Raw genomic sequence first — 13,519 nt, 5'->3', positions numbered from 1 at the left:
AACCGTTTGTCTCGATTCCGCGGAACGTTCGCGACGTAAACGTAGCAATCGAAGATTCGTGCAGGGAGCACGACACGAGAATCGACCCAACAGCACCGGAATTAAACTCCGTTAAAGAAACGAAGGAGAAAAAGATACGGGGCGGAGGGGGGGGTAGAGGGGTAGAGGGGTAGAGGGGGAAGGACGAAATAAGGACAACAGGATGGCGGCCAGGCTGACGAGGGGGGAAGGGGAGCTTCCGTTGAACTGATTAGAGCTCGAGTCTTCGGAGAACCTCCGCGATGGAATGCGCTGGAACGGTCGACGCATCACGAAAGACGATCGTTTCGTTTCTCGATCGCCGGAACGATGTCGTACGACTGCGAAAAGTCTCGCGTCGACGCGACCGGATCGGTTTTTCTTCATTCCCGCGAGTAGTGGAAGATTCCTCCTGTTTTCGGGAGGCAAAAGTGGGCCAAAGAGAACGCCCTGGCTAACGGTTACACGATGGCCAATATTTCGTTAATTTTCGTGGTGAAACGCGAAAGGGGCCCAGGTAGACGGACGAAGGGCGAAAGATGGCGAAAACGAAAGAGAAAGGAAACGAGAGACCGGCGAGGATCGGCTGCCTCGCAGCGATATCTTCGGTTTCCTTCCAGCAGCGGCGGGAATAATGATACACCGCGAGTTTCCTGAAAAAGGGAGAACGCGTCACTTTTAACCAGAATTCGCACTTCCATCGGCTTGCCCCAACGACTTCCAGCGAACGAAACACTATTTGCTTTCTGACCCGGAATCGGATGAACAGGTTTCTTGAAACCTATTGCAAAAGGACTTGGAAATCGATTCTCGAATCGCTCCTCGTTTCTTCGACTTTACCTTCCTCGAATGCGCCGATTGAAGCAACGAGGCCGCATTCCGAAAATAGACATAGGGGTGGATCGCTTCCGAGTAGCGTTACCGAGCACAAAGATGGCGGAGGGAGCTCGTGTCGCTATTTCTCATCCCCCATATACGGTGGTTCTCGATAAGCGTAAGTTATGCGAGGGGAAACGGAAATTAAATTAGAGGAAGTTTGCTAGGATAGAATGGATGCGACTATGAAGCCCTAGGATACGATTACTTGATATTTGAGGATAACGTTTCTCTCGTTCCCACTCTTGAATATTTTTCAATGAATTAAACGATACGAATATCGTCGGTTATCTTCGTGTATTGTATGGTTTTGCCCAACTCCGACGAGAACGCTAGGCTAAGTCACTAGGTGTTTCTCGCTAGATTCTATAAACCTATTTATTTGATTTGTTGCTTAACTAAACTCTCATCTCGGTGAACTTGAAATCGCTAACCCGACGTAACGATAAAGCTCTGGCTCGCGTAAGAAGTAAGGTCGGCGAATCGGGGCGAAAGGTTAAAATTGATGTTTGGTTGCAGGTCTGGTTTCAGAATCGACGAGCAAAGTGGCGGAAACAGGAGAAGGTCGGGCCCCAGGCGCATCCGTACAATCCGTACTTGGGATCAGGTGCACCGCCACCATCGGCGGTCGTGGCGCCGACCTTGCCGAACCCTTTCGCCCACCTGGGCACGTTTGCCCTGCGGAAACCCTTCGACGCGTTTCGTTACCCACCTCTGGGTCACGGACCGGTCCTTCCTGGTAGTTACACCGGTCATCCCTATCATCGGGCACCGCCACCTTTGCTACCGCCCGGGATGCCTCTGCCTTACACGTCGGCGGCGTCCTTCCAGAGCCTTCTGGCCAACATATCGGCGGCCCAGAGGCCGAAATTGGTGCGAGGCTCGCCCCCGCCGCCGCCACCGCCACCTCCGGCACCGGCGATCAGTCTGCCGCATCCACCGGTCCCTCAGCCACCTCCGACGGCCAGCTCGCCGCAAGGTTCACCCACGGGTAGCGTCGGGCTGCCGGACATCGACAGACGGACCAACAGCATCGCCTCCCTCAGACTGAAGGCCAGGGAGTACGAGCTTCACCTGGAGATGTTACGCAAGAACGGCGACCTGATCAGCTGAAGAGATCCCCAGCCTAAAGGAACCTAGGTACGACCATCGCTCCTCGTGATTCTACCATCGGTGCCTACGCCTCGACGCCGCTACGGTAGATCCCACCGCGAAGCGTCGATCCATCGTGATCTCTTGCCGAATATCGAATATCGCCGTTCCCCTTCATCCTCTCGATCGAGTGAACTCAACCTGCCTCGACGAGAGCATCGAGCACTCGTATCGCGGCGAGACACGAGCCAAAGAACTCACCCCGAAATGGTCGGACGCTTCGTACTTATTTTTTTAGTAACGTGTACGCGAAGAAAGGTCGAACGTTATCCTCCTGTGATCACCCGTGCCTTTGTTACGCAATCTAACCTTAGGAACGTTTGTATAGTTTCGAATCGCATGCGGGCGACCCCCTCACCGAATGAATCGGAGACGATAATCGTGAACCGCAGTGTGTTCTCGGGGCACGTCCTATCGTCGTTCGTTCGCCGCCTGTCATGGCATTCGGTAACTTTCTCGATTGATTAAGGACGACAGGCTTCGCGGAAACGATTCCTTCGCGAGAGACCTCGAGCTCCGGCGGAGATACGACGATTCAGGCGTTCGCATCTGCGTCGACAACGAGGACGACCGTTTCGGAAGACTCGATGCGAATCAGTTTCTGGACGGTCGTTGGCGTTGTCGTTGCTCTTTCGCGCGGATCGCGAACCAACGAATCGTCCGATTCCCGTTCGTTGACCCTTTCATTACCACGTTAACGAAAACCGAAACCGTAGAAATATCGAACGCAATTTTAGAACTTATTTCGTATTATTTTAATTGCAAGTAATTTTGTGATAATCGGCGTCGCAACGCTCTATATATAAACAGTATTTCAAGGATGTCATAATTTCCCTAACTTATATTTGCAAGCGACACTCGAACGTCGTACCGTAACGACGTATCTAAACAACTGTTAACGATTCACATCCACTTTGTCGCCAGGTTTTAAAGAAATGTATTTTAAACGACCGCAGTAAAATTCTATTTTATGCAAAAATACGGGCGCTATCTGTACGGAACTAATAGGTATTGATACATATTCACAGGTTCGAAGATATAGGTGGCATTCGATTGGATGATTTTAAATACGTAACCGCGTGGCTGCAGTGAGAATGAAAGGGTTGAGAGAAGAACGATATACCTGTTCATGTACAAACGAGTTTCTTCAACCTTCTCGCTGAACGACACATTGCCGACTACGCACGTTCGAACGGTAGCGGGAAAAGAGAGAGAAAGAGGAGGAAAGTGAAACTGGACGTTTATCGCGTCTAATACTGTATATAATTTACAGTATCGGCTAGGCGACGCGTTCAGCGTTTGGATGAAATTCTCGAGAAACGTCTTTGAAACTTTGCATCTCGAGATCCGCGTGGATTCGCAATCAGTCCACCGCGAGGCATACATTTTGCGAAATTTAGGCACTTATTATGTCGCGCGATTCGCACGGCTGGAAATTCTGAATCGTCACGGCATTTCGAGTTCGCAATTGTCCATGGATACGTCCGTCGATTTCAAAGATGATTCGCGAACGCAACCGTTCGTTTCGCGCCGATCGTTGAATCGAAAACGTCGTATTTGCGATTCCAAAAGTAACATTTAAGTAAACGTCATCGAAAGATGTCCGTCCAGATAAAATTCTCGACGTCGCGACGAGAAACGCTGACAGACGTTTTGTTTGTTTGTTTGTTTTTAACTAACTCTGTTGCGAACACTTTTTAACCAAAAATCGAGTCGTACAACGCGGAAGGTCTCGCCGGCTGTTTTTGAATTGAGAATCGAAGGAATGTCATCGTCGCGACAGGGAGCGTTTGGTAGATGGCTGATCGAAGGCAGCCCGTAATTTGTTTACTTTTACAACAAACCGTCGCACATTCTCTTAGATAAGGTAAACGTACTATTTATATACGCGTTCTTTAATCTCAGAATATTCAACGATATTGCGATAAGTTTTACGACTGTATAAGCATTTTTTAGCGTGTAAGTTGCCTTGTAAATAATTAAAACGACGTGTGCGAAAACATTGCGAAGAGACCTCGCGGTTCGTTCGTCCCCTGGGAACGAAGAAGATAATAACGAGGTTTCGAAGTTCGATTACTCTCGCATGATCCCCGGCGTTCGATGCGAAAACAGAATTTACGCGCAAAATAGCGAATCGTGGATCGCGCCGGCGACACGATTATGGAAACCCACCGTTTCCCAGAACGTTGACGTTGATGGGCCGATCGATAGCATAATTACGGATCATCGTTGTAATCGGGGATCTCGAACGAAACGGAGGGAATGGCAACGTCGTCGAACGATTATCTCGTTTCATTTTTCACGAGTAAAACGAACATTGGTGTCCATTGTACGTAATCTTATTAACCCTTTTACCTTCGTTTTCTTCTACGACGAATAAATGACTACGAAAAGAGATAAAAAGGGAAATGAGAAAAAAGATATACGTCGAGCGTTCTTTATTTCAAGCCCTGCCCTCGTTGTGTTTATTTTTATGATAGTTAACGAGCTACTTTTATTTTCGCCCATATATTGCACTTTTCGCGTACATTTTCTTACAAGCATTGACCCACCGTTGGCTCCTCCAGCTCTACCCTCTAAAACCCTTCTTTAAGTGATCTCTTTTCTTCTATATTAACACCCTTGTTGCTCGAGAAATGTGTCTACCAAAATAACTCCTCGAGTCCTATTACGTCTGACAAGTATTCCGACAGAAATTCAACTTTGATTCATATACCAAAATAATACTCGGTCCCAAGGGCCCAGCGTTCTGAAATTGATCTTACGCGAAACGTTTCAGAAGAGAAAAGGGCGTCCGGAGGTAATAAGCTCGGATCCGCTTCTGTCGATTACCCGACAATTAGGAACGAGTTACACCGGCAAAAGTATTAATTTACGGGAGCTCGTCAGCTTCCTGAACGAAAAGGCGCCATTACCATCGTACACGCATTACGGTTCACGGGCGGAGGAGTATCCAAAGAACCTGCGAGACCGGGAGAGTCCAGCGAGGCTGACTTATGACAAGTAATTCGCAGCTGGGCACGCCCGTCGTCGAGTTATTTAAATATTTTACAGTTTAATGGAGTCCCGGGCCATTAATGCGCGTCAGCTAATTAGCGGCGTCGTGAAGGCACGGGCTTCCCTTCGTAGTGCTAACGATCTCGAGGCTGATAAATCGAACGGTTGCCAGGCAAATGATCCGCCGATCAAAACTGACGCAGGCTTAACTGCGTTGCCGCAACGATCGGCGCGGTCACTGAACGAAACTTGGGCGCAAGAAGAGGGTCAGGCAATATCGCGCTCACGGTGCTCGAGCGAAACCCGATTCAGGCTAAACGCGTAATACACGCGCTATAATGACACCTTCCGCTACGTAATATTAGGTCGACGTTCAGATCTAATTTTCTGAAAATATTATCTGCCGACGTACCGCCCGTAACCGCTTATTTCTCGCGCGGGCAATCGTTCTTTCGACTTTAAGTCGACACAGTTGCGCGGGCCGCGTTTGAAATATTGTTTTCGAGCGTGTTACCTTATGATTACTTTGTTATGAAACGCGATCGCGGTGTCGCGGTTCGATAGACAGACTTAAGAGTTTCTTTCCTTTTTAATTGATTTAGTTATAGGCGCCTGTTGGCTTCTGGAGACATTGGCCGTTACGTTTAGGCCGTACATTCCGACATGATGAAATAAAAAGCCTAGCTCAAACTTAAACCCGATCGAGGGGCGTCACTCGTGTGGAAATCGAGTACCGGTATCTTTCTAGATAAAAACTCGAAAGCAGGTATTCTTATTCTTAATACGTTGCTGACCGGTGAACTCGTGTTTGCAATTATCTATTTCAATTTATAAAAGTCAGGGCGGTATAGAATATTGCGAAAGCTTTGCTCGTCGTGTTACGTACGTAAAATATTTCCCTTCGATTCATTGTGTTGGTAGAATATAAATAAAGTTTATTGGAGTTTATTTAGATTGTTTCAACCCTTCGCAATCGGGGCCTTTCTATTGCCACGAAGCTTAATCAGGTCGCCTTCACCTCGCCGACGATCATTTTATCGACGCTTCCAATTCCAAAGAAATTAAACCTAATCGACCCTGAAGAAAAGTGCTTCGAGACCAACTCGTTTTCAATAACCTGGAATATATTTCTTGTTCTCCCCTCGAAATGGAATTTGCCCGTTTCGTTACCGATAAAGTTCTTTTTAATCGCGAGTATCCGCCGCGAGACGATTAGGTTACCGGTACGGTGCGAGCGATAATTCGAAACTGGACGATGATCGATAAAAACGCTCGCGAGAGAGCGGTCGATAACGATAAGAGAGAGAGACGAGAACGAGAAGAGGCGTGTCCAGGGGGTGATCGATCCTCGATCGTTCGGGCCGCGTGGTCCTTCGGTTCGGCCGCGATCGAGATGCAGACCACGCAACATCTCGATCCCGAATTCATCGTGTCGGCCTGGCCATTAGCAAATTACTACGGTGTAAACAGTATCGACGGTGCCCGCGGGTACGCCGGCCAAGTGCACCGTTCTACGCACGGATACGTGGATGTTTATACATCGCGGCGATAGGAGAGAGGGCCAGTTAGTTAGTAACTGATCATTATGGCGACGTTTTACACCGGCTCTAGCCACCTAATAACTGTCTACATCGGAATGAATTTAGCGATCGGTAGCAACCGGCTTCCAAACCGGCTGCGTTCGCCCAAAAAGGAGCATCCAAACGCCAAAAGGAATTCGCCCCAGAAACGGCCGCCTCTTCGATCCAAGGCGATGTTTAAGAGATCGATTATTATACAGGGTGTTCCAGAATTAGCAGTAAGAACCGGAAATGGTGAGGTAGCTGAGACTGATTCCGAACCACAATTTCCTTCGCAAAAATGTCGGACGGTGCTTCGTTTTTGAATTATTAACGAAAATCGCCGACCAATCGCAGCGATCGAGTATATTTTCGCGGCTGAGCGCGCGCTACTCGGTCTCTGCGATTGGTCCGTGATTTTCGTTAATAATTCAAAAACGAAGCACCGTCCGACATTTTTCTAAAGGAATTCGTAGTTCAGAATCGTCTCAGCTACTAATTCTAGGACACGCTGTATGCATGCACTCGCTTTTACTTCAAAATGAAAACTACTGAACTTTCTTATCTACAGCAAGTCCCACAAGTATTCGTACCCTCTGTGTCGGTTGGAAAAATTTGTCCGAATTAAATGTACACATCGAATTGATTAACCTCCTTTTCGAAGACGGTTGATAAACACGTACACGTGTGAAGTTTACTCGTGTTCGTATTTATCGCGAAGCATTTATTTGAAAACATCAAACTCAACTGTATGTTTATACGTTATTGCTATCTTATCATGTATCGATCCCTCTTGAAATCATTTCAAAGTATGAATGAAAGTGTTGCGTAAGAAGATTTCCCAATCCATCAACTGATATCGACGCCCTAATCACCACTTCGATATCCGAAGAACTCTACCCAAGTGCTCACCAGTGCTCACCAGTGCTCGGATCTACACGGGAACTTATTAAACACGTGTTCCCGAGAGAAGAACGGTTGCCGATTTTTGCGTCGATCAACTTCGCAGGATAACGAATTCTTTGTGCGCGTCGGGAGCCGCGGTGACCACCCCACCCTCCCGCCCTTTTAAATGCTCGTCCTTTTTTCCCGCGTCCCCTCACGCGCAGCACGCGTAAGGTTTTATCCAGTTAACAATCCCTAATTGCAGGGTTTCCTGTAACTAACTCGGTTAACGTGAAAGGCCCCCACGATGACTCTCCACCGTTACCTATCATCGCGATGGATGCAGATTAAACAGCCCCTTAATCTCGGACCCCGGCAAGCTCGCTCAAAGCTTCGTCAGACCTCCCTCGTGTTCTCTTATAGTTCGTTTAATAGGGCCTAACGACAGGGAAACCGGACGGCTTTACGACAGAATCATACTCTTCTTCCTCAACATTCGCTCAAAACTGTTCTCGGGCTAACAGCTCGGTAATCGTACACGCGACCAGTTACGTCTCCGTTTTTATAATTGGATTAGCCGCGAAACGCGAAACTCGGCGTCTACGAGATACGCTATCCGACGAATAGTGAAGAGGAAAGTTAGAGGTGGTTTATCACACGTCACTCGGGTGGGGGCTATCAGCAATTAACGAACCGAAGGATGCGAAGCAACGTGCAAAAGGGAAATTCTACTAAACACTGGATAATCTTCCTACATTACCATAATTTCCACTACAAATCATTTCAAGGTAACCGTACATTACCACGTTTCTAGAATATTTTACTTATCACGAGGAGTCGTGTATCTGGTTTTGTGTTTTACGCTCCAACTACGTCGAACTTCGTGAAAAATTCTTCGAATTTTTCTTAGGTTATCCAGTGTCGTCTCGAAATAAGCAACTCGGTATCCGCCACCTTTTTTGTTCGAAGTCGCCCGCCGAGTGAGAGATCTGCGAAGAAGCGAGAATTCGAGAGGATCGAAAAGAATCGACCGTGAAAACGAGAAGTCGGACAGAATAGTGGAAAGAGCACAAAACACGTGTAATGTTCTCTCTTTCTCTGACGTGTGTATTCGCCGAAACGATACTGTTAGTTGTATGTATGTCCCTGTTGTTTTTTTTTCTACGGGTCCCCCTCATCTCGCTCGAGAACATTGTCAAGCCGAATAGCATACCTCCCTCGAGATAAGCAACTCGCCGGTCCCGACCGAGTTGCTTATTTCGAGACAATACCGTGCTCTTTGCGATTTTTCGCGATATCGAGAAGTATCGAGCATCCTGAAGGGCACCTTTCTCGCCTCGTTGGCTGACCAGATACAAGACAATGAGAGGAAGGAGACGAAGTAGGCGTCGGTGGGGGAAAGTGAGGAGGAAGAAGGAGTAGAAGAAGACGACGACGCGGAGAACGACGAAATCGACGGTGGACAAAGAGAAGAGAGGAGGAGGCGAGACTCCGAGATGAGGGATGTACGGCGTGACGGTCTAATTGAGGCCTTCTTGATTGCATTTACACCGCTGCACGGCCTCCTGTATCCCAGGTATACCAGTATCAGCTTTCTGCAGCCGATCCACGTCGTATTTGGCCGTGGCTGCTATTGCTTCCACTTCTTCTTCGCCTGCTTCCACCTCGATATTCTCTTTCACCTTTCTTCTGCTCCCCCTGGTCTCGTTGATTCACCTTTCTCGATTTATTTCCATCAGCGTCTCGTCTCTTCGTCACTTTCGCTCCCTCTACGGACTTTAAACAATCTCGGACCCTATCCCTTTTCTAAACTCGTGTGCCTTGTGAGTCGAACGACCGTTAAATTAATTCTTCGTTTGGTTTTCAGAGAAACCAGCTTTCAGTTTACGCGCCGTGCATAGTATTCCTTAACCCTTTACACTCGGATGTCCATATGGCCTCTTCGCAAATTGAACCGCGTTAAGTGCACTTAGCAGGCATCGAAGTTGGAGGGATCAGCAACTTGGTAGCAGTGGCCACATGTGGCTACGTACTTTGTAAGTGGGGTCTCCTTCGCCTCGAATCGACTACCGTGATTATTGCACGTCCAGGAATTTTCAGCCCCGTTTCCCTGCGATAATTCGAGCCTCCACTGTAATTTAATGATCTCGAGCGATCCCGACGTTATCTCCGGATCTCTCACGTCCGTTCTCGATCATCGGTTAAACGAGGCGTCGAGTTTCGGTGGACACGCATCGAGGTGTTGAATCGAGTTAAAGCGAGACTCGAATTAAAAACGAAACAGGAATGCATCGAAATTTCCATCTGTCGTTTTTCATTCCCGGCTCTATTCGAAACCGGAGGCGAGGAAAGCTTGATTCGAATTATGGATGACTTTAAGGAACTCTGATAATAATAAACAAGTGGCAATACGCGTACACCTCTATGTCCGTTGAAGAAATTTGTTTAAATTACACTGGCAATGATATTTAACAGTATTCGATATTCCTCCCCAAACCTACTCAGACAGCATTTCTGTGCAGACAGCATACGCATTAACGAGATAAATTATTCGATAAATATTTCAGGATTTATCACATTCACCGTACCATATACATCAACGTATTTATACAAACGTACACTTGGAAAAATCGAACCTACAATTTAATTTAAAGAAATTTCTTCGATGGACATCGAGGGTTACGAATATTTATGGGGCTGACTGTACAATATGCGTACAACGCTTTGGAAAGACTAGCGAAAATATTTAATTCGTTTATGACAAATGTAAGTGACTAAAGCGAGCTGTGATTCACAGCCTGTGAAGAATCTATGGGTCAGCCAAGACCCCAGAAGCCCTCGCAGGGTTAATAGAGAGAAAAAGAAGCGAGGGTCGAGTGTTTTGGCAGTTTACACGGCGAACCCTTGGGCCCGGCGGACCTGGGAGCCCCTCCCACCCCTCTGCCGCCCCGACACGACATAAAACGCGAAAACGCTGCCATTAGTTACTGGCACGGTCGCGGAATGCTATCCGACCGGAGCCTTATTAAGCCCATTACGTCTTAATTTATTTCCTTATTTGAAAAAAGACACGGACCACGGACCACGCCACCACTGGGACCAACCGAGTAATGATATAATTCTGCCCGGGCGTTTCGCGGCATTTGCATTCGATCGCGTCGGTGGATGCGTAACCCCACTGAGCCCGCACCGATAAAACCTGAGCGTGTATACGTCGACCGCTTGTAACGAATGAACGCCCACGATCGACCCCGAACGACGCCCTTTCGCTCTCGAGCGATTCTGATTTTCCCTCGATAGATACTCCTCGACTTCGCTGGGAGGAAGAAGTACCACTTCTTAAATTGGAATATTTCCATCATTCCGAGAGTGTTAAAAATATCAGAACCGCAGCTACGATCATAGCTACAGCACCCGAGGATGGAGAATATCGACTGTTAAAAATTATTTGCACGCTTCGAAGTAGGCAAACCCCTGAAAATCCCGAATAAAGGATGTCTTTCACTTCCTCATAAAAAATTAAGAAAGATCATTCTCCCAACCTGCTGAGCGTGTGTTCCTTAAACGCGCCGAAGGGGATGTGGTCGCGATATTGTTTGCGGTTTACGCGCTCTCTGTGAGAAAATCCGCCTCGCGTGCGTACCTATCGCTAGATATTGCGCTACTAAATTCTCCAAAATATTCGTGAAACATTCCGACAGAGTTAGATTGAACATTCAAACGATCCGTAGATCGTATTAATTAATAAAGAAAAAAAAGTTTTCCACGCCCTAAGATATCCAAATCCCCATGTTTCTGCACCTAAACGTGAATTGCTCTCAGGACGAGCACTTGTTTCCAACTATGGCTCCGTATTTCGCGAGTTTCGAGAGGCGACGACGCACAGGATAAATAAATATTCCGAGGCGCGATGATGCACCAGCAGGTTGCGGTTTACGCCCTCGGTGGGAAAGATTGCGCGTCCCGTCCCGTTGAGTATTCGCGTACCACTTGTCCTTGTTTGCAATTCGCCGCGTGGTGTTGCCGTTATTAGCGTAAAGGCCCGAGTTAGCCGCAATCGCGATGGTAATTTGCGCGTTTGGCCGTCAGTGCCGCCGAGTGGAATTGCGGTGTCGCGTTACCTTACGTGATAATGCGACGCACCATAAATCCTGCCCCGCACGGTTCTACGTATGCGCTCGGTAATAACGTGAGAGAAGCGGACGTGCGACTGGACGTCCGACTTCCACCGTGAAAAGGGCGACGCCACGGTCCCGAAGTTACAACATCGACGTACACGAGACGAACATTAATTCCCAGAGACGATCCTCCCCTCTAGGCGAGATCGGGGCTCGTGCAGGTTCGAATTTCATTTGGCTTCTAAAGGATATCGTTCTATTAAATTTTAGTAAACGCTGGCTTTCGTTTCTCTGCCGTTGTAATCGACTCCAGAGAAAGCAACGAAGCCACTGTTCAAATTTGACGTACGACGAGGCGTATTGTCGGTTACGATATTCGTTCAAACTATTAAAATATATTCTTCTTTATAAATGAATAGCTTATCGTAATATGCAAAGAATTTAATTCCCTTGCAGCGACGTACAGTCTGCAATTTATATTTTCTTTTGTATGTATCGATGTATCCGTTTGTTGCTTCCGCATCTGCGCCGTTGAATATAATTATACAACACTGCTATGTCGTCGCTCGACATTTTTCTGTTCTTTTACGCTCAGCGTACGCTATATCATTTAACAATTCTCCAGCATGAGAATCCTGTCAGGTCCATCGTCAACGAGGACGCCTGACTGGAAGAAGGGGGTTGGTGCCAAAGCTGGTGACTGCAGCGAGGATTGATGTTGTGACCCCCGTGTAACCAGCAACCGTCGATGGATTTATTCGGGCCGGAGCAGCTCGGGAATTCGGTGGTTGTTCGTCGGTGGCTTCTTGAAATTAAGCGTCATTGTTTAAGAGTGAATTCATCTTGATTGTCGATGACTAATGTCCCGCGGCAGCCAACGCCGAGCGCCACGAGGATGGATCACGGCCATACAGGAGTCGGTGTCGAGGACGCTGGAATGGCCACGGCGAGACGAGAGATGCGAAGAGAGAGAGAGAGAGAGAGAGAGAGAGAGAGAGAGAGAGAGAGGGATCGGGACGAAGAAGAACTGCCCCACCGGCACGTGAGAGCTCTTTAACGAGCATCATCAATAACGCGTACCGACGTTGAAGAGGAAACAAAAAGGAGCTTAGAGAGTCACGGACGCCGGACAGCGCGAGTCGCCCGCGCTATAGATCCTGGTAAATGGTGTTAATTAGTAAATTTGATTTAAGCCCAAACGAAGCGCCCGAATAGGCGGACAACCGTTCCCCGGGGATGATGTACGATCTCCGCGAATTACCCGTCGGCTCGCCTCCCTGGAATCTTGCCCCCGTTTAACCACCGAACGAGATCTACAACGAACCACGCTTGTTCGCCGTTTAATCGCGCGAATTAGCATCCGATGGTATCAGCAGCGTTCCTTCGACGACTGCTCGGCCCCACTTATTGGGTATTATCGGGTGTTAACCGACCCTCAAACACGCCGAAACGAGGCCCAGACCGCGAACGAACCGACTCGCGAACAGATGATAATTTGTTTCAATTTAAACTTTCATTCAAGTTACTTTACTTTATCGCGTACGGGTGGCGTGCAGATTCTTTGGCTGCTTCGGTCATAGAGCGGAGTTCTTTGCCGCTAATGGACTCTTCGGGAAGGCTATTGTAGCGGAGCCTTGAACGCGCCACCCAGACGAGAAACGACTCCTCGTATGGAGTCCTCCGGAGTAAATCCAGTAGATCCAGTAGATCCAGTAGATTCAGGACGAATCGCTGTAGAATGTATGCTCGAGGAAGCTACAGCTCTTATTTTAATGTAAACGTGTGGTCTCGGAATAAAAAACTCTTGGTGAATAACTAATCGATAAAGGCTTTTGTCCACGGAGCGTCGTTACATAGACGCGGCAATAAAGCGTATTCGACGTGACGATAACGTAATATTCTTTCCACGAATAG

At 47.8% G+C, this 13,519-nt stretch overlaps 1 protein-coding gene across 3 annotated transcripts in view; it reads left to right on the top strand.

Annotated features, from left to right (window-relative positions):
* Positions 1-13,519, top strand: part of LOC128890999 (homeobox protein aristaless-like) — a 121,412-nt gene that overhangs the window by 90,338 nt on the left and 17,555 nt on the right. The window contains exons 4-5 of one of the 3 annotated variants that reach the window (XM_054150112.1): positions 1,414-2,034; positions 3,075-4,373. In XM_054150112.1, the coding sequence (XP_054006087.1) occupies positions 1,414-2,007 (594 nt within the window). In that variant the 3' untranslated portion in view covers positions 2,008-2,034; positions 3,075-4,373. Of the gene's footprint in view, positions 1-1,413; positions 4,374-13,519 lie in introns of those variants that run through there. The other 2 variants (XM_054150113.1, XM_054150111.1) reach the window with 2 other exon arrangements.

Source organism: Hylaeus anthracinus, unplaced genomic scaffold, assembly GCF_026225885.1.
Source record: "Hylaeus anthracinus isolate JK02 unplaced genomic scaffold, UHH_iyHylAnth1.0_haploid 12001, whole genome shotgun sequence".
Classification (NCBI taxonomy): domain Eukaryota; kingdom Metazoa; phylum Arthropoda; class Insecta; order Hymenoptera; family Colletidae; genus Hylaeus; species Hylaeus anthracinus.
The sequence above is the reverse complement of the archived record's forward strand: the minus strand, read 5'-3'. Positions and strand labels throughout refer to the sequence as shown.